The sequence below is a fragment of the Populus alba genome, chromosome 4 (assembly GCF_005239225.2).
Source record: "Populus alba chromosome 4, ASM523922v2, whole genome shotgun sequence".
NCBI lineage: Eukaryota > Viridiplantae > Streptophyta > Magnoliopsida > Malpighiales > Salicaceae > Populus > Populus alba.
This window is the reverse complement of record NC_133287.1, coordinates 10,734,492-10,756,443: the sequence shown is the minus strand read 5'-3', so window position 1 is coordinate 10,756,443 and position 21,952 is coordinate 10,734,492. Positions and strand designations below refer to the sequence as shown.

Sequence of the window (21,952 nt, the reverse complement as noted above, 5' to 3'; positions counted from 1 at the left end):
GTGTTTGATTTGGAAAGGTTAGTTTGGAGTAATAAGGTTTCACCTTTTTGTGATTGGAATTTGTGTTTGCTAGCATGCTGGTAAAGGCTGAGAACATGACTTTATAATGGATTTTAAAGATTAGGGCCACTAAGATTGATCCTTTAAGCATATTGTAATTATGGGTTTTTATCTGTAGGATCATGCTTTGTAAAATATGTTGGTCTTTAAGGGATATAGTAAGGTTAGGTAATAATCAAAGAAAACTAGCCAACTACATAGGCTAGATTCGATGAAACATAATGAGTCTTGGAAGTTTTGGAATGTAGCATCTCTAAGTACTGCTAGGATGAAGGTATTAAGACCTTCTTTGGTAAGGGGTTTGATCCCAACTTGTATTAGGCCAATATGGATGTATTTATAGTTGCAGCCTTGATGTTTTTGTAGGGATTTTTTAGAAAGGAGTTGGATAGTTTCAAAAGGTTTTGTAAGCTGAATATCTCTTTCTTCAGTTTTGATTTTGAAATCTGTTTTGAAAAGATCAAATTTGGAATTTTGATAAATTTATGTTTTTAAAACTTTTGGGATTTTCCGATCATCAATGCTTTCTGTAAAATCTTTAATTGTAATTTCTTCACTATTGATAATTCTTTTGCTTTTAGAAGATTGAGAGGTAGAGGAAGCTGAGATAGAGGTCATTCTATAAAAAACAAAATCCGTCATTTAGAAAGACAAAGCCAAAAATACAAGCTGTAAGTTAAATGGGTTTACTACCCTTTCATCTCTCAACGAGACTTATTACCATTCAATAGCGTTCACCTATACTTCTATGAGGATGAATCCTCTCAGTTAGGTAAAACTTCTAAATTGATTTCAAAATCCCAAGCAGAGTCTTCTTCCTAAAAACCTTTGCTTACAAATCTTTCATTCTCTCAAAGCAATTTCATCAAAACATCTCCAAAACCTAAATTTGAATATTTTATCAAAACTAATTTTTAAAATATTTTAATTATTAAGGATGGTTTTTACCATCCAGATCCTATGATCACAACTTCAAAAATCTTTCCTCCAAGGTGGTATTTCACACCTTGGGATACTGCAAAAACTCATACTTACTACATGACCATCCTTGAAATTATGAGTTTAGTAAAATTTAAACATTTAACCTCAAACAACATCATATTGAACCAGCTTATTCCACTAGTATCATCAAAAATGTCTTACATCTAACTGATTGGAAACAACCTCTCCATCACGGAATCCATTTTCCTATCAACTTCCGAACAAAACTACATAACCATTGCCAAACTTATTCCTATTGGGACTACCAACAGGCATGGTTTCATGCCTTTTTTTTCTTCAAAAATCCAAAGGAAGCCATTTCTGGTTATTTTATTTTGATACGACAATTAATACTACAAAAATGCCAAACTAGTTCCGTCAATGGTGGGATTACTTTGGTTGCATCACTGATCTCCTTCACCCACATCTTGTGGTTGAAAAAGGCTACCAACTTTTCAAACAGAATTTCAAGGGCACAAAAAGAGAAAAGAAATTTCCTCCAATACTTATGTTTTATTTCAAATTCTTTGTGCCATGGGTATGCTCATGGTACTTCAACTAAAACGATCAAAATACCCATGTAATTTTGATCAGCAAATACAAAGTTAAATGGTGGGACTTTTTTGCCATAGAAAATAAAAGCTCTAAATCTGCTGTAATGACATGGCTTTCCACAAACAACAAACAAGGTATTAAAGAACCACCACCTTTACAAGACTAGTCTTAATCCCTTTTCCTCGCCCAAAAGGCATATGCCTCAACACTCTTGGCAACTGCCAAGTCCAAAAAAGAATATTTTCAGACAATGGAAAAGGAGAATTTTGATTTCTTCCTCAACCTCATCATCCTTAGGATCATATACTCCTTTAGGTGATGAAAACGAAGATGACTGCTACGACATCCTACCATCTTTACAAATCCTTTAAAAAAGAAGAAAAGAAAAGAGTATTTAGGCTCACCTATTTTGAGCCTATTTTTAATATCTTTTAGGCTCATCTATTTTGAGCCCCTTTCCATTTATAGGCCCATTATCTTAGGCTTTTTTTCTACAACATTACTTGATACTATAAAAAGACAAACTAGCTGTCGGTGATAAGAAGACAAACCCCACGAAAAACATGGGCAATTTCCAAATTGTCATCTCTTGAGCATGGAGAATAAGAGCACATGGCTTCAAAAGAAATCTTCAGGCTTTCCAAAAAGGCATTTTGACCTCTTCCATGGCAACTCCATTATAAAAGGAGACCCTTGAGCCTTAGGAGGCAGAACACATCTTAACAAACACAAAATTTCTCTCAAAACACTCTCTTATAACCAATATCTCCTGTATTGATTTCTAATACAAATTTAAGTAAGATTATATCTTATTTATATTCTATTTACATGCAAAATTTATATTTATGCAAATTTAAGTATGCTCTGTGTTTGGTAGAGGATCTTTTCTTTGACTTGCCTCTTCATTCACATTAGAAATTTGTTTCTTTTCCCAAACCCAGTATATCGAATGGAAACCTGTGACCAGATCTAAAGATCATACTCAGGTGTAAAAACGCCATGTACTGGTTCTTTTTCTAATTTATTTTATTATTCTAATTTTCATATTATCCTAGTATGAGAGCCTACTAGGATCTGGGTAAAGATAGTATCTAAGAGACCATATTCATAATAAGAGAGAAAAATGATTACACTATAAATATACCCAAACCTTTATATACAAACTTTGAACAACAATCCCCTCCAACCTCTCCAACCTTTTCTTCAATCACAGAAAACATCCAAAATGAGTTGAATGTTTTAACTTCAGAGAAGGAATTTATTATTGACAAAACCAATTTCAAAATGATTTTTATAACAACTGTTGCACCCTTATAGCAGAGCGCGGCGTCACGGTGATCCTCAATTGATTTCAGGTTTTTTTTGTTTATGTTTTTGTGAATAAAGGAGTCGCCACCTAGTATTATGGTCACTAGAAAACCTAACTGGTTTTTCAGAGATTCTAAGGCAAGGGACTAGTTGCATAAAAGGAAGGCATTAACACCTCTAGTATGCCTTACCTAAGGTAAGCTGCTTAGTGTTTCGTTTGCCTTATAATTGCTATGGTGTTAGTTTTTTCTCATCCCATCAATTTTCCTAGGTTTGATTCAAACTAAATTTATTATGATAGAAATCAAAATAGGTTCCATGTGCTTTAAAAACTCATTTTCCCCTTAGTATTTCAAGAGTTTGCGACTCATAAATCGCAAGGAGGAGGGATAATGATTTAGAAATCTAGGGCGCTTTAAAAGCCTAATTTTGCCTTATTGTTTTATACTCTCACGGCTCGTAAACCGTGGAGTAAACAATTGAAATGTTCTCGATTATAATCAAGGCTTGTTTCAAGTATGTGTGATGACTTATTATTCCTAGAAAAATATTTTGGATATTTACCACTTAAGGTTTCTTTATCCAAATATTAACAGTGAATAATAACAAGTTATTCTCAATAATATTTTGAATATTCATCCCTTTAGGATTTCTTTATCCAAACATTAACTGTGAATAATAGATAAATTCCTCCCAAATAAGATTTTTTTTTATTTTTTTATATATTCCCCCCAAAATATAGCGAGTGGAGCATGTTCCAGTTCAAAGAGGATAGTTCAGGCAAACAAATGAAAACAAGAGCTTGAAGAAGGCTACAACGAAAAGGAGGACTTATGTTTTCAAAATAGGTAACAAAAAAAAAATATGCATGTTATATTGTCATAACACCAACCTAGCAGGAAAAGATGTGATGAAAGCCAAAATAGTTTCCAAGTTTTTTGGAACTGCTGAGGTGCAAAATCTCAAGTTAATGAAACTATGGAAAAGGATAGGAATTGTGAACCAGCACTGCTTCATTCCTTAAGGTAAGATGATTTCTTTTGAAGTTCAAAATGGACAAGTCACCCGATATTAGAACCATTTTTTTAAAAGAAAAAAAAATGGAGTTTTTCTAAGAAAATTTAAAATAGATAGGTCATCTGATATTAAGACCATTTCCTAGAAAAAGCGTGGAGTTTTTCTTAAAAAAAAATTCTTTAAAATGGGCGGGTCTTCTAGATATTGAGACCCCTTCCAAAATCCTTTCCAAATTTCAAAACGGATAGGTCTTCCATTACAAAGAGACAATTTTCTATCCAGGTAGGTCACCCATTAAAATGACACCATTCTTCATATTTTTACCTGGGTAGGTCACCTATCATAATGAGACCACTCTTCCCCTTTTTCACTTGGGTAGGTCACCCATTATAATGAGGTCATTCTTCCCTTAGGTAGGTCACCCATAATAATGAGACATCTTCCCCTTTTCCACTTCACCCATCACAATGAGACCATCATTTTTTCTGGGTAGGTCCCATCACAATGAGACCATCATTTTTTCTAGGTAGGTCACCTATTAAAATGAGACCATTCTCCATTTTTTTTACCTGGGTGGGTCACCCATTATAATGAGGCCATTCTTCCCTTAGGTAGGCCACCCATAAGAATGAGACCACTCTTCCCTTTTTCTATTTGGGTAGGTCACTCGTCATAATAAGACCTATCTTTCATTTTGGGTAAGTCACCCGTTATAATGAGACCCATCTTTCATTTTGGGTAAGTCACCCGTTATAATGAGACCACACACATATCTTTGTATTGGTTCTGGTTAAAGGAAATCATCAAATAGGATCTCAGGTTAAGCCAACCACACACAGAGTTTAGCTTTGGTTAAAGGGAATCGCCAGATGGGATTTCAGGTTAATAGAGCTACACATGACTTTGCTTCAGTTTAAAGGAGATCACCAGATGGGATCTTAGGTTAACCAATCGAAAGGGCAGGTCTCTCGTGAAAGTAGACTAGCATGAGTATATGGGCAGGTCGCCTTTAAAAATAGACCAGCTTGAGTGTGTGTGGGTAGGCAGCCCATGAAAATAGACCAATTTATTTTTTAAAAAGACAGGTCACCCATGATAACAAGACCATTTTCTTTTAAAAAGTGAAGTCCTTAGATGAGTGGATCATTTAGCAAGCAAGGAAGATTTTTTTTTTTCTTTACAAACTTACTATGCAAAACATTGAGGAGTTTTGCTTTGTAAGCATTGTAAATAAAGGGCATTTGTTGCTATCTATTTTTCGACCCATGTTTTGATGAAATTTCAAAAAATAAAGAAAACAAGAGAGAGAGAGAGAGAGAGAGAGAGAGAGAGAGAGAGAACATGTGGCAATAACATAGAGCATCAGAGTTAATATTTAAGGAAATAATTATTGAATCATATATAATTACTACAATATAAAATACAATAGATATAGGATTTGATTCATGCTAGTTATAAAAAATAATCACTGCAATATAAAATACCATATCTATAGGATTTGTTGGTGCTAGTTATAGAAGATAATCTCTGCAATAATTATCGCAATATTTCCTTGAATAGCATGTGTAGAGATTTTCTATATGAGTGAACATCCAGCCATATGCTGAAGGAGGGGGGAAATTTTATAAAAGGAGAATAATTTTTGAGTGAAAGTGATGATTTGTCTTTTGAAAGAATTTGTTTTATAAGATGGAAAAAACTTCTTTAAAAATTATTGTTGCATTTCATCCCAAGCATGGATAGATCCTGGTCTTAAATTTTATAGCCATGTTTTAGCTCTATCTTTTAATGAAAAAGAAAAAAGCTTTTAATCTGAAGGTGTTCATGCTACAATTTGAGTCATTATAAGTGTTGCAAACCTCCTCAAATTCCCTTAAATGCAAGTATGGATTTTCTACATCTAAGCCATGAAAAGAAGGTAAAAGTTGAATAATAGTTGTCTTAAAATTAAAATAAGATGGATTAAGAGGGAAAACTATGCATAAGGGTGCACTTGTTTTTGTGGGATTTGGGTGGCCTCTACGTGTTCTAACTCAATTGTTCTCATTATTCTCATTATGAAGCGACTAGTTATCTTTTTCGGCCATATTTTCTGAAAATGATGAGGATACCCTACAAAGTCTACCACTTAATGTACGTGACCAAACTCTCATGCACGTGTAGGAATAGAATAAAGGAAGAAGAAAACAAAACAAAAGAAACAAAGTTAGATACAAGAAGAGTGAAAAGAGAAAATAAAATAAAAACTATAATTTATACTAGAATTTCCTCCCTGGCAATGGTGCCAAAAACTTGACACGACCAAAAGATTGATGTCTTATCCCAAGTGTAGGAGTGTCGAGGTAATAAATAACCTGGTAAGACCGGGGTCGAACCACAGGGAGGTGAACTATATAAATTACAAATAATATATATATATATATATATATATATATATATATATATATATATGTTTAATAAAACAAAGAATTTATGAGAATTTTATGGGATATTGATGTAAGGATTAAATAATGATAAAACAATTGTCAATGTTAGAGGATCCACTAATAGTGTTAGAAATAAGTATAGTATAAACTCTTTTTATTAATCAACTATAAACCACACACAAAGGAGGTTCCAATCGGATGATTTATCCTTAATAGTTCATTATAAATTTTTAACATGATCATATTAATTATTTTATTTAAGTAACACCATACTTTTAAATAATTTCAGGAATTCATGATGCTAACTTATGTTAACAACAAATCAAGTTCCTTTCATAGCACAGGTGGAGGTTATACCATACGGTTGGTTATGAAAGTGCCAAGCATTTGTTGTGCCAAGTGTTATACAACATAAATCTAGATTAACCATTTAATAAGCAAGGTATTAAGAATTAGTAAGATAAAAAGATAAGACATGTTAATAACAAACTTTCTTAGATATAAACATTGAAGTCCATGCTGAGTTTATTTTATACATATTCTAACACCATTAGTGAAACCTTATCACCTTGACATAATAAACTTAGCTAAACATAATAAAGAAGATAAACATAAATAAACAACATAAGAACATAAGTATATTAAAGGAAATGAAAAGCATAAACATAAAATAAAAATAAAGATTACAAAATACAAAGAAAGAGAGTGATCTTAATCTGAACAACTAAGATGCCTGCATGCATGGCAAATGCCTCCTTTTATAGGCCAAAATTTGAAACTATTGATTTGATGACTAATTGTTGAGTGGGTGACCACATCTTGACTTGGTGGCAATCCTTATCTTCTTGTCTGAACAAAACATCATTGATAACATCAAAATTGGAACAGAGTTAACTCGTGAAGGTTCTAGGAAATTGTCTCAGCTTTCCAGGAAAAAAAATTGAGGTCATTAGGACTTCTAGAACTCAAGATATGGGCTGAACACTGAACAATATCTGGGCTATAGGACAAATTCAGACTTCTATGTTGTTGCTACAATTTGGACTTGAAAACGACCTTTTTAAATCTTGGACTCTCATGAAAGTTTTAGGCCTATGTCTTAGCTTTCCATCCATATATAACAGACCTAAATCCAAGATCTACAGCTCCATATATGACCCAATGACCGAATAGTGTTCCAGTTTGAACTGAACCAGCATCTCTTTTCTAAGTTTGACCCTCTCTTTGTCCTTTTAATTTCAGTACTTAAACTCATCAATCAATCCTTTCATTTATGTGATAGGCCTACATTTAAGATGAACATTTATCATAAATTAAAGGTATCTTATAGTATCATACTTGTTATTATAAAACATGCTTTAGTTAAGGAGTTATTAATATTTCAAGTGCAAAATGATAATATAACACCTTGATAAAAATGCACTTTTAAGTACTAATCAATAATGTTCCTCTACCACATATAGATGTATTGGTTGATCCATATATTCCTTTATGGATGGATTTTCGGGCTATAATTAGATGAAAATGGCACAATAGGATAAGAAGAAAACAACCTTTGTAACACCATAGAGAACCTTTTGCTACAAAGTCATGATATTTAGGTTAAAGAATGTCGAGGCCACCACCAAAGGGCCATGGTGGCTCTATTTCATGACATGATGCAAAAAGAGATTAAAGCATACGTAGATGACATGATTACTAAATCTAGAGAGGGAGAGAATCATTTCCAAATATTGAAGGAATTATTTGAAAGACTAAGTATAAGTTAAGGCTTAACCATGCAAGGTGTTCATTCGGGGTGAAATCTGGGAAGTTGTTGGGATTTATGATGAGTGACAAAGGGATAGAAGTGGACCCTAATTAAGTAAAGGCTATTCAATCTATGCCAACTCCCAAGACTGAGAAGGATGTAAGAAGGTTCCTGGGAAGGTTGAATTACATCACCTGGTTTATATCTCAATTAACCATGACTTGTGACCCAATCTTTGAGGGTTAAGGAATAAGAATCTTCGAATTTGGAATAAGAGTGTGAAGAAGCTTTCGAGAAAATCAAGCAGTACCTATTGAATCCACCCCTGTCTATCAAGCTAAATTGAAATATGGAAAGTTCTACTAACTGAGTATGACATAATATATATAATACGGAAAGCCATGAAAGGGAATGTCATCGCCGATCACCTAGCTGACCATGCTATGGAAGATTATGAGCCATTGAAATTTGATTTTCCTGATGAAGATGTGCTTTCAATCGACTAAGGGAAATCAGATTGGTGGACTATGTACTTTGATGGTGCTATAAACATATATGTTAACAGAGCTCGTGCAACAATAATCTCTCCTAATAAAAAGCAGTATTAGGTTTTAGTTAAGTTGTGGTTTAGGTGCAATAACAACATAGGAACATAAAGCTTGCATTCATACTTGAATTGTCGAAACATTAAAAAATAAATCATCTTAAAAATCTGCATCCTCCCACTCAATCACATTTAAAAATGATATGGTCGAAACAAATTTCATAAAGTTTTCTTAATGAATACTTGTCTAAATATCAATTTCAAACATTTTTCTTTCTTCGTTATTCCCCGATAAATTCTCTTCCCGTCACATTATCATCCTTGCATTGTGCTACACGAGATCAGATGAGAACTACAAAACTTGTTTCACAATCTCTTGTGTTGTGCTGTAGAATTTTATCACTAGTACGAGTTACAATTAGGGTAATATAAATGCATAGGTTAAGTTCACATTAAAGAATAAGAGTTACATAATAATAATATTAACGTAACTGGAGTTTGTATGTTATCTATATTTGTAAACCGTTTAATTAGATTGTGCTATTATACTAAAACAGTGACTTCACTGAGCAATTTTCTAAATTTATTAATCTTTTTCTTAGAATTGGTCTTTTCATAAATGTAACTCATAATTACTTAATTACACTTGAATACGCTGTAGCCTATCAAAACCACCTGGACACTCCTTTTTTGCTAGAACTAACTTCCTAAAACGGATTCCATCAGCTCTTAACGTGCAAACGCTACATCAAATCAACAAAATGTTTTGAAGCTTTTTCTTACCTATAAATTGGACTTGGATGGTGTTGTTTTATTTGCATCCAACAACTTTCTATCAAAGTAAGAGAATACATTGCTGTAAAAAAAAAAAAAAAACATGGGAAGCTTAGGTAAAAACACCTCCTTGGGACTATTTTTGTTTATCGGTATGCTTATCATTACACCGGGGTTTGCAATCCGTACTCAAGAAGAAAATCCAGAGCTTTCTAAACATTTGGAAGAGTGCCACACAAAGGTGACAAAACATTGTGCAATAGAAATCTCTAATAGTGTATACAACAACAATACTCCATCGGAATACTGTTGCCAAAGGCATATAGCAACTGGGAAAGCTTGCCATGATGATTTCATAAAACTATTCGTTTCAAAAGTGCCAAAGGATAAAGTAACTTCCGTTGTAGCTAAGGGTGACCAAATTTGGAACCAATGTGCTGCTACTGTAGCTTCGGCACCTGCTGCTTCAACCCTTTCTTTTCAACCTTGAATTGTTCTAGTATAAATTGTATGCACTAATAAGTGTCTATATGATGTAAAATAAACATTTGAGTCTTTGGATAACCATTTTGTTACTTTGTTTTTTACTGAATTTCACTTTTTCATAAGACAGCCTCATGGGTTGAGCACGTATTGGATTTGATATAAATGTTTATGTATTTAAATTGGAAGCAAAAAAACCCCTAAAGAATTCGGAACCAATTGAGAAACCCCATGATACCTTCAATTATTTTAAACACTTTAAGAACCAAACATAGTTGATTAGTACTTAAAAGTGCATGTTTATCAAGGTTTTATATCATCATTTTGCACTTGAAGTATCAATAACTCCTTAACTAAAGTATGTTTTATAATAACAAGTTTGATATTATAAGATACCTTAATTTATGGTAAATGCTCATTTTAAATGCAGGACTATCACATAAATAAAAGGATTGATTGATGAGTTTAAGCATTGAAAGTTAAAGGACAAAGAGATGGCCAAACTTAGAAAAGAGATGTCGGTGCAGTCCAAACCGGAACAGTGCTCGGTAATTGGATCATATCTGGAGCTCTAGATCTCGGATTTAGGTCCATTTTATATGGATGGAAAGGTAAAACATAGGCCTACAACTTTCATTTGGACACCAAGATCTAAGAAGGCCGTTTTCAAGACAAAAATATAGGAACAACGAAGAAGTCCGAAGCTGTCCTGCAGCCCAGACACTATTTAGTGTTCAGCCCATATCTTGAGTTCTAGAAGTCCAAATGACCTCATCTTTTTTTTGTTGGAAAGCTGAGACAATTTCCTAGAATATTCCTGAGGATTCTAGGCAAATTATGATGTTAGCAATGACGTCTTGTTCAGACAAGAAGATAAGGATTGTTATCAAGTCAAGATATGGCCACCCACTCATCAATTAGTCAACAAATCAATAGTTCCAAATTTTGGCCTATAAAAGGAGGCACTTACCATGTATTGAGGCATCTTGGTTTGCAGATCAAGATCATGCTCTTGCTTTCTCTCTTTGTATTACTTATGTTTTGCTTTCATTAATATCAAGTTTATGCATTTAATTTCCTTTCCTTTACTTAGTTAACTTCTTTCTCATTTATGTTCTTATCTTGTTCATTTATGTTTCTTTCTTTCATTATGTTTAGCTAAGTTAATTATGTCAAGGTGAAAAGGGTACACTAATGGTGTAAGAATAAGTATAATATAAACTTAACATGGACCCTAACGTTGGATATTAACATGTTTGATATTTGTTATCTTGTTCACTTTTAGTACTTTGCTTGTTAAATGGTTAATCTAGATTTATGTTGTATAACACTTGGTACAACAAATACTTGGTACTTTCATAGCCCATACTGTATGGTATAACCGACACCTGAGCTATGAAAGGAACTTGATTTGTTGTTAACATAAGTTATAATCATGAATGCCTGCCAACATTTACAAGTATTAGCTTTATTCGAATAAGATAACTAATGTAATCATGTTAACAATTTATAATCTGATTGGAACCTCCTTTATGTGTGGTTTCCAATTGAGTAATAAGAGTTTATACTATACTTGTTTGAAGTACCATTAGTGGATCCTCTAACCTTGACATTTATTTTAATCGTTGTTTAATCCTTACATTAATCTTTCAACTCAAAGTTCTCATTAATTTCTTCCTTCTCTTCTTTATCATTATTATTATTATTATTATCTGTTCAAAAACTCAGTATATAGGCTGGAAACCTGTGACCCGATCTTTTAGATCATTCTCAAGTATAACAACGCCACGTACTGAGTATTATTATTATTAATACTATTACTAGTACTACTATTGTTATTATTATTGTTATTGTTGTTATTGTTGTGTTGTTATTTATAATTTATACAATTAACCTCTCTGTGGTTCGACCCCGGTCTTGCCGGGTTATTTATTACTTCGACACTCCTGCACTTGGGAAAAGACATCAAGCTTTTGGTCGTGTCAATAGTAATATAATCAAACTTCATATTTAAAAACAAACATGTTAATTTTATAAATATTGAGAGTTATTTATTTTTATAGAATGACTCAAAGCATTCCTTCATAAATTTTAAAAAACTAACATAGCATAATAGAATAGAAAAAGAAAGCTAGCCTGCAATAACAAAAGGATAAAAACAAGTTTTATGCGGTTTTGTTCTTACCTATTTAATAACAGAGATGTCATATGATTTGTTTTATTTAGAAAACAAATAATTTCAAAGCGGCAACGTACAAAGCTTCCACGGCATGACAGAAAGAACTCCACCTTCCAAACGCTGTCTGGCCCAACAACATAATAACGAAGCCTTAACAAGCAAACGTTTAAGAGCATTTTAGCTTCCAATCGAACTCACACCATGTAATGACGGTTTACTAGCAGAAGATGGTGTGCTACAATGAACTCCATAATAGAGCAACCAGTCACAAGGGGTTGATACAAATAACAAGCTAGACATAGATCTATTAACCGTGTGCAAAGAGCGATTCCTCAGTGCTCCATATGGGCGTGCTAAAGCACATGTTCATGTTTTGGACGCAACATCCTCGATCTCAGAAGCATTTAACGAAGTTATATTCTCTGAATGTCTAAACTCGCGCGACTCTTTCGAGGAACAGGAATCTGTTAACACTGCCAGACGACCACCCCACCAGCTGCTTGTTTTCGCGTTTTCCCTGCACACCACCTGCGATGCGGTACTTCCATCAAAGTTAAATAAATCTACAGAGCTACTGAAGAACTTTAGCTATAGCGTACCAGTCGAATGGTGATGGATTTTGTAACGTCATGTACTTTCTGGTGTGGTTTTACTTAATTTCAATGACGAGCATATAAGAATTATGAATTACATACATATTGTCCTAACAACCTTTCAGCAATTTTATAAATGTACACAATTTATTACAACTCCTGTTAAAATTCCATCCACATTGACTATTTAAGAGTTTTTCTTTTTGAAAATACAAATATTCTTTGTGTATAGTACTAGGTAGCTCGGTGGTCCGAAGAAATGGATGTTCTCGAAAGAATTTATCCGTAACATTCACGAGATTAAAAAATAAATCATCTTAAAAATCTGCATCCTCCCACTCAATCACATTTAAAAATGATATGGTCGAAACAAATTTCATAAAGTTTTCTTAATGAATACTTGTCTAAATATCAATTTCAAACATTTTTCTTTCTTCGTTATTCCCCGATAAATTCTCTTCCCGTCACATTATCATCCTTGCATTGCGCTACACGAGATCAGTTGAGAACTACAAAACTTGTTTCACAATCTCTTGTGTTGTGCTGTAGAATTTTATTACTAGTACGAGTTACAATTAGGGTAATATAAATGCATAGGTTAAGTTCACATTAAAGAATAAGAGTTACATAATAATAATATTAACGTAACTGGAGTTTGTATGTTATCTATATTTGTAAACCGTTTAATTGGATTGTGCTATTATACTAAAACAGTGACTTCACTGAGCAATTTTCTAAATTTATTAATCTTTTTCTTAGAATTGGTCTTTTCATAAATGTAACTCATAATTACTTAATTACGCTTGAATACGCTGTAGCCTATCAAAACCACCTGGACACTCCTTTTTTGCTAGAACTAACTTCCTAAAACGGATTCCATCAGCTCTTAACGTGCAAACGCTACATCAAATCAACAAAATGTTTTGAAGCTTTTTCTTACCTATAAATTGGACTTGGATGGTGTTGTTTTATTTGCATCCAACAACTTTTCTATCAAAGTAAGAGAATACATTGCTGTAAAAAAAAACATGGGAAGCTTAGGCAAAAACACCTCCTTGGGACTATTTTTGTTTATCGGTATGCTTATCATTACACCGGGGTTTGCAATCCGTACTCAAGAAGAAAATCCAGAGCTTTCTAAACATTTGGAAGAGTGCCACACAAAGGTGACAAAACGTTGTGCAATAGAAATCTCTAATAGTATATACAACAACAATACTCCATCGGAATACTGTTGCCAAAGGCATATAGCAACTGGGAAAGCTTGCCATGATGATTTCATAAAACTATTCGTTTCAAAAGTGCCAAAGGATAAAGTAACTTCCGTTGTAGCTAAGGGTGACCAAATTTGGAACCAATGTGCTGCTACTGTAGCTTCGGCACCTGCTGCTTCAACCCTTTCTTTTCAACCTTGAATTGTTCTAGTATAAATTGTATGCACTAATAAGTGTCTATATGATGTAAAATAAACATTTGAGTCTTTGGATAACCATTTTGTTACTTTGTTTTTTACTGAATTTCACTTTTTCATAAGACAGCCTCATGGGTTGAGCACGTATTGGATTTGATATAAATGTTTATGTATTTAAATTGGAAGCAAAAAAAACCCCTAAAGAATTCGGAACCAATTGAGAAACCCCATGATACCTTCAATTATTTTAAACACTTTAAGAACCAAACATAGTAATATAATCAAACTTCATATTTAAAAACAAACGTGTTAATTTTATAAATATTGAGAGTTATTTATTTTTATAGAATGACTCAAAGCATTCCTTCATAAATTTAAAAAAACTAGCATAACATAATAGAATAGAAAAAGAAAGCTAGCCTGCAATAACAAAAGGATAAAAACAAGTTTTATGCGGTTTTGTTCTTACCTATTTAATAACAGAGATGTCATATGATTTGTTTTATTTAGAAAACAAATAATTTCAAAGCGGCAACGTACAAAGCTTCCACGGCATGACAGAAAGAACTCCACCTTCCAAACGCTGTCTGGCCCAACAACATAATAACGAAGCCTTAACAAGCAAACGTTTAAGAGCATTTTAGCTTCCAATCGAACTCACACCATGTAATGACGGTTTTACTAGCAGAAGATGGTGTGCTACAATGAACTCCATAATAGAGCAACCAGTCACAAGGGGTTGATACAAATAACAAGCTAGACATAGATCTATTAACCGTGTGCAAAGAGCGATTCCTCAGTGCTCCATATGGGCGTGCTAAAGCACATGTTCATGTTTTGGACGCAACATCCTCGATCTCAGAAGCATTTAACGAAGTTATATTCTCTGAATGTCTAAACTCGCGCGACTCTTTCGAGGAACAGGAATCTGTTAACACTGCCAGACGACCACCCCACCAGCTGCTTGTTTTCGCGTTTTCCCTGCACACCACCTGCGATGCGGTACTTCCATCAAAGTTAAATAAATCTACAGAGCTACTGAAGAACTTTAGCTATAGCGTACCAGTCGAATGGTGATGGATTTTGTAACGTCATGTACTTTCTGGTGTGGTTTTACTTAATTTCAATGACGAGCATATAAGAATTATGAATTACATACATATTGTCCTAACAACCTTTCAGCAATTTTATAAATGTACACAATTTATTACAACTCCTGTTAAAATTCCATCCACATTGACTATTTAAGAGTTTTTCTTTTTGAAAATACAAATATTCTTTGTGTATAGTACTAGGTAGCTCGGTGGTCCGAAGAAATGGATGTTCTCGAAAGAATTTATCCGTAACATTCACGAGATTAAAAAATAAATCATCTTAAAAATCTGCATCCTCCCACTCAATCACATTTAAAAATGATATGGTCGAAACAAATTTCATAAAGTTTTCTTAATGAATACTTGTCTAAATATCAATTTCAAACATTTTTCTTTCTTCGTTATTCCCCGATAAATTCTCTTCCCGTCACATTATCATCCTTGCATTGCGCTACACGAGATCAGTTGAGAACTACAAAACTTGTTTCACAATCTCTTGTGTTGTGCTGTAGAATTTTATTACTAGTACGAGTTACAATTAGGGTAATATAAATGCATAGGTTAAGTTCACATTAAAGAATAAGAGTTACATAATAATAATATTAACGTAACTGGAGTTTGTATGTTATCTATATTTGTAAACCGTTTAATTGGATTGTGCTATTATACTAAAACAGTGACTTCACTGAGCAATTTTCTAAATTTATTAATCTTTTTCTTAGAATTGGTCTTTTCATAAATGTAACTCATAATTACTTTAATTACGCTTGAATACGCTGTAGCCTATCAAAACCACCTGGACACTCCTTTTTTGCTAGAACTAACTTCCTAAAACGGATTCCATCAGCTCTTAACGTGCAAACGCTACATCAAATCAACAAAATGTTTTGAAGCTTTTTCTTACCTATAAATTGGACTTGGATGGTGTTGTTTTATTTGCATCCAACAACTTTTCTATCAAAGTAAGAGAATACATTGCTGTAAAAAAAAAACATGGGAAGCTTAGGCAAAAACACCTCCTTGGGACTATTTTTGTTTATCGGTATGCTTATCATTACACCGGGGTTTGCAATCCGTACTCAAGAAGAAAATCCAGAGCTTTCTAAACATTTGGAAGAGTGCCACACAAAGGTGACAAAACGTTGTGCAATAGAAATCTCTAATAGTATATACAACAACAATACTCCATCGGAATACTGTTGCCAAAGGCATATAGCAACTGGGAAAGCTTGCCATGATGATTTCATAAAACTATTCGTTTCAAAAGTGCCAAAGGATAAAGTAACTTCCGTTGTAGCTAAGGGTGACCAAATTTGGAACCAATGTGCTGCTACTGTAGCTTCGGCACCTGCTGCTTCAACCCTTTCTTTTCAACCTTGAATTGTTCTAGTATAAATTGTATGCACTAATAAGTGTCTATATGATGTAAAATAAACATTTGAGTCTTTGGATAACCATTTTGTTACTTTGTTTTTTACTGAATTTCACTTTTTCATAAGACAGCCTCATGGGTTGAGCACGTATTGGATTTGATATAAATGTTTATGTATTTAAATTGGAAGCAAAAAAACCCCTAAAGAATTCGGAACCAATTGAGAAACCCCATGATACCTTCAATTATTTTAAACACTTTAAGAACCAAACATAGTAATATAATCAAACTTCATATTTAAAAACAAACGTGTTAATTTTATAAATATTGAGAGTTATTTATTTTTATAGAATGACTCAAAGCATTCCTTCATAAATTTAAAAAAACTAGCATAACATAATAGAATAGAAAAAGAAAGCTAGCCTGCAATAACAAAAGGATAAAAACAAGTTTTATGCGGTTTTTGTTCTTACCTATTTAATAACAGAGATGTCATATGATTTGTTTTATTTAGAAAACAAATAATTTCAAAGCGGCAACGTACAAAGCTTCCACGGCATGACAGAAAGAACTCCACCTTCCAAACGCTGTCTGGCCCAACAACATAATAACGAAGCCTTAACAAGCAAACGTTTAAGAGCATTTTAGCTTCCAATCGAACTCACACCATGTAATGACGGTTTACTAGCAGAAGATGGTGTGCTACAATGAACTCCATAATAGAGCAACCAGTCACAAGGGGTTGATACAAATAACAAGCTAGACATAGATCTATTAACCGTGTGCAAAGAGCGATTCCTCAGTGCTCCATATGGGCGTGCTAAAGCACATGTTCATGTTTTGGACGCAACATCCTCGATCTCAGAAGCATTTAACGAAGTTATATTCTCTGAATGTCTAAACTCGCGCGACTCTTTCGAGGAACAGGAATCTGTTAACACTGCCAGACGACCACCCCACCAGCTGCTTGTTTTCGCGTTTTCCCTGCACACCACCTGCGATGCGGTACTTCCATCAAAGTTAAATAAATCTACAGAGCTACTGAAGAACTTTAGCTATAGCGTACCAGTCGAATGGTGATGGATTTTGTAACGTCATGTACTTTCTGGTGTGGTTTTACTTAATTTCAATGACGAGCATATAAGAATTATGAATTACATACATATTGTCCTAACAACCTTTCAGCAATTTTATAAATGTACACAATTTATTACAACTCCTGTTAAAATTCCATCCACATTGACTATTTAAGAGTTTTTCTTTTTGAAAATACAAATATTCTTTGTGTATAGTACTAGGTAGCTCGGTGGTCCGAAGAAATGGATGTTCTCGAAAGAATTTATCCGTAACATTCACGAGATTAAAAAATAAATCATCTTAAAAATCTGCATCCTCCCACTCAATCACATTTAAAAATGATATGGTCGAAACAAATTTCATAAAGTTTTCTTAATGAATACTTGTCTAAATATCAATTTCAAACATTTTTCTTTCTTCGTTATTCCCCGATAAATTCTCTTCCCGTCACATTATCATCCTTGCATTGCGCTACACGAGATCAGTTGAGAACTACAAAACTTGTTTCACAATCTCTTGTGTTGTGCTGTAGAATTTTATTACTAGTACGAGTTACAATTAGGGTAATATAAATGCATAGGTTAAGTTCACATTAAAGAATAAGAGTTACATAATAATAATATTAACGTAACTGGAGTTTGTATGTTATCTATATTTGTAAACCGTTTAATTGGATTGTGCTATTATACTAAAACAGTGACTTCACTGAGCAATTTTCTAAATTTATTAATCTTTTTCTTAGAATTGGTCTTTTCATAAATGTAACTCATAATTACTTAATTACGCTTGAATACGCTGTAGCCTATCAAAACCACCTGGACACTCCTTTTTTGCTAGAACTAACTTCCTAAAACGGATTCCATCAGCTCTTAACGTGCAAACGCTACATCAAATCAACAAAATGTTTTGAAGCTTTTTCTTACCTATAAATTGGACTTGGATGGTGTTGTTTTATTTGCATCCAACAACTTTTCTATCAAAGTAAGAGAATACATTGCTGTAAAAAAAAACATGGGAAGCTTAGGCAAAAACACCTCCTTGGGACTATTTTTGTTTATCGGTATGCTTATCATTACACCGGGGTTTGCAATCCGTACTCAAGAAGAAAATCCAGAGCTTTCTAAACATTTGGAAGAGTGCCACACAAAGGTGACAAAACGTTGTGCAATAGAAATCTCTAATAGTATATACAACAACAATACTCCATCGGAATACTGTTGCCAAAGGCATATAGCAACTGGGAAAGCTTGCCATGATGATTTCATAAAACTATTCGTTTCAAAAGTGCCAAAGGATAAAGTAACTTCCGTTGTAGCTAAGGGTGACCAAATTTGGAACCAATGTGCTGCTACTGTAGCTTCGGCACCTGCTGCTTCAACCCTTTCTTTTCAACCTTGAATTGTTCTAGTATAAATTGTATGCACTAATAAGTGTCTATATGATGTAAAATAAACATTTGAGTCTTTGGATAACCATTTTGTTACTTTGTTTTTTACTGAATTTCACTTTTTCATAAGACAGCCTCATGGGTTGAGCACGTATTGGATTTGATATAAATGTTTATGTATTTAAATTGGAAGCAAAAAAACCCCTAAAGAATTCGGAACCAATTGAGAAACCCCATGATACCTTCAATTATTTTAAACACTTTAAGAACCAAACATAGTAATATAATCAAACTTCATATTTAAAAACAAACGTGTTAATTTTATAAATATTGAGAGTTATTTATTTTTATAGAATGACTCAAAGCATTCCTTCATAAATTTAAAAAAACTAGCATAACATAATAGAATAGAAAAAGAAAGCTAGCCTGCAATAACAAAAGGATAAAAACAAGTTTTATGCGGTTTTTGTTCTTACCTATTTAATAACAGAGATGTCATATGATTTGTTTTATTTAGAAAACAAATAATTTCAAAGCGGCAACGTACAAAGCTTCCACGGCATGACAGAAAGAACTCCACCTTCCAAACGCTGTCTGGCCCAACAACATAATAACGAAGCCTTAACAAGCAAACGTTTAAGAGCATTTTAGCTTCCAATCGAACTCACACCATGTAATGACGGTTTACTAGCAGAAGATGGTGTGCTACAATGAACTCCATAATAGAGCAACCAGTCACAAGGGGTTGATACAAATAACAAGCTAGACATAGATCTATTAACCGTGTGCAAAGAGCGATTCCTCAGTGCTCCATATGGGCGTGCTAAAGCACATGTTCATGTTTTGGACGCAACATCCTCGATCTCAGAAGCATTTAACGAAGTTATATTCTCTGAATGTCTAAACTCGCGCGACTCTTTCGAGGAACAGGAATCTGTTAACACTGCCAGACGACCACCCCACCAGCTGCTTGTTTTCGCGTTTTCCCTGCACACCACCTGCGATGCGGTACTTCCATCAAAGTTAAATAAATCTACAGAGCTACTGAAGAACTTTAGCTATAGCGTACCAGTCGAATGGTGATGGATTTTGTAACGTCATGTACTTTCTGGTGTGGTTTTACTTAATTTCAATGACGAGCATATAAGAATTATGAATTACATACATATTGTCCTAACAACCTTTCAGCAATTTTATAAATGTACACAATTTATTACAACTCCTGTTAAAATTCCATCCACATTGACTATTTAAGAGTTTTTCTTTTTGAAAATACAAATATTCTTTGTGTATAGTACTAGGTAGCTCGGTGGTCCGAAGAAATGGATGTTCTCGAAAGAATTTATCCGTAACATTCACGAGATTAAAAAATAAATCATCTTAAAAATCTGCATCCTCCCACTCAATCACATTTTAAAAATGATATGGTCGAAACAAATTTCATAAAGTTTTCTTAATGAATACTTGTCTAAATATCAATTTCAAACATTTTTCTTTCTTCGTTATTCCCCGATAAATTCTCTTCCCGTCACATTATCATCCTTGCATTGCGCTACACGAGATCAGTTGAGAACTACAAAACTTGTTTCACAATCTCTTGTGTTGTGCTGTAGAATTTTATTACTAGTACGAGTTACAATTAGGGTAATATAAATGCATAGGTTAAGTTCACATTAAAGAATAAGAGTTACATAATAATAATATTAACGTAACTGGAGTTTGTATGTTATCTATATTTGTAAACCGTTTAATTGGATTGTGCTATTATACTAAAACAGTGACTTCACTGAGCAATTTTCTAAATTTATTAATCTTTTTCTTAGAATTGGTCTTTTCATAAATGTAACTCATAATTACTTAATTACGCTTGAATACGCTGTAGCCTATCAAAACCACCTGGACACTCCTTTTTTGCTAGAACTAACTTCCTAAAACGGATTCCATCAGCTCTTAACGTGCAAACGCTACATCAAATCAACAAAATGTTTTGAAGCTTTTTCTTACCTATAAATTGGACTTGGATGGTGTTGTTTTATTTGCATCCAACAACTTTTCTATCAAAGTAAGAGAATACATTGCTGTAAAAAAAAAACATGGGAAGCTTAGGCAAAAACACCTCCTTGGGACTATTTTTGTTTATCGGTATGCTTATCATTACACCGGGGTTTGCAATCCGTACTCAAGAAGAAAATCCAGAGCTTTCTAAACATTTGGAAGAGTGCCACACAAAGGTGACAAAACGTTGTGCAATAGAAATCTCTAATAGTATATACAACAACAATACTCCATCGGAATACTGTTGCCAAAGGCATATAGCAACTGGGAAAGCTTGCCATGATGATTTCATAAAACTATTCGTTTCAAAAGTGCCAAAGGATAAAGTAACTTCCGTTGTAGCTAAGGGTGACCAAATTTGGAACCAATGTGCTGCTACTGTAGCTTCGGCACCTGCTGCTTCAACCCTTTCTTTTCAACCTTGAATTGTTCTAGTATAAATTGTATGCACTAATAAGTGTCTATATGATGTAAAACAAACATTTGAGTCTTTGGATAACCATTTTGTTACTTTGTTTTTTACTGAATTTCATTTTTTCATAAGACAGCCTCATGGGTTGAGCACGCATTGGATTTGATATAAATGTTTATGTATTTAAATTGGAAGCAAAAAAACCCTAAAAGAATTCGGAACCAATTGAGAAACCCCACGATACCTTCAATTATTTTAAACACTTTAAGAACCAAACATAGTAATATAATCAAACTTCATATTTAAAAACAAACGTTTTAAAAACAAATGAGTTCTAAGCATCTTACTAATCATTTATATGAACCCCATATGCCTTCTAGTCAAATTGTTCACACCGGCAATCAAAATCATTCATACGTAAAACCATACATTAATTCATTTGAAAATTCTAAAATATTTTTCTAAAATTTTCAC

General features: G+C 33.5%; 1 protein-coding gene across 1 annotated transcript; it reads left to right on the top strand.

Annotated features, from left to right (window-relative positions):
- Positions 1 to 16,168: 16,168 nt before the first annotated feature.
- Positions 16,169 to 16,555, top strand: LOC140955532 (protein DOWN-REGULATED IN DIF1 11-like). Its single transcript, XM_073408900.1, has one exon. The coding sequence runs from the start codon at positions 16,169 to 16,171 to the stop codon at positions 16,553 to 16,555; it is 387 nt and encodes a 128-aa protein (XP_073265001.1).
- The last annotated feature ends 5,397 nt before the right edge of the window (positions 16,556 to 21,952 follow it).

What these genes read in the sequence shown, in the direction of transcription:
- LOC140955532 (XM_073408900.1), top strand. Translation starts at nt 16,169, where the DNA reads ATGGGAAGCTTAGGCAAAAACACCTCCTTGGGACTATTTTTGTTTATC.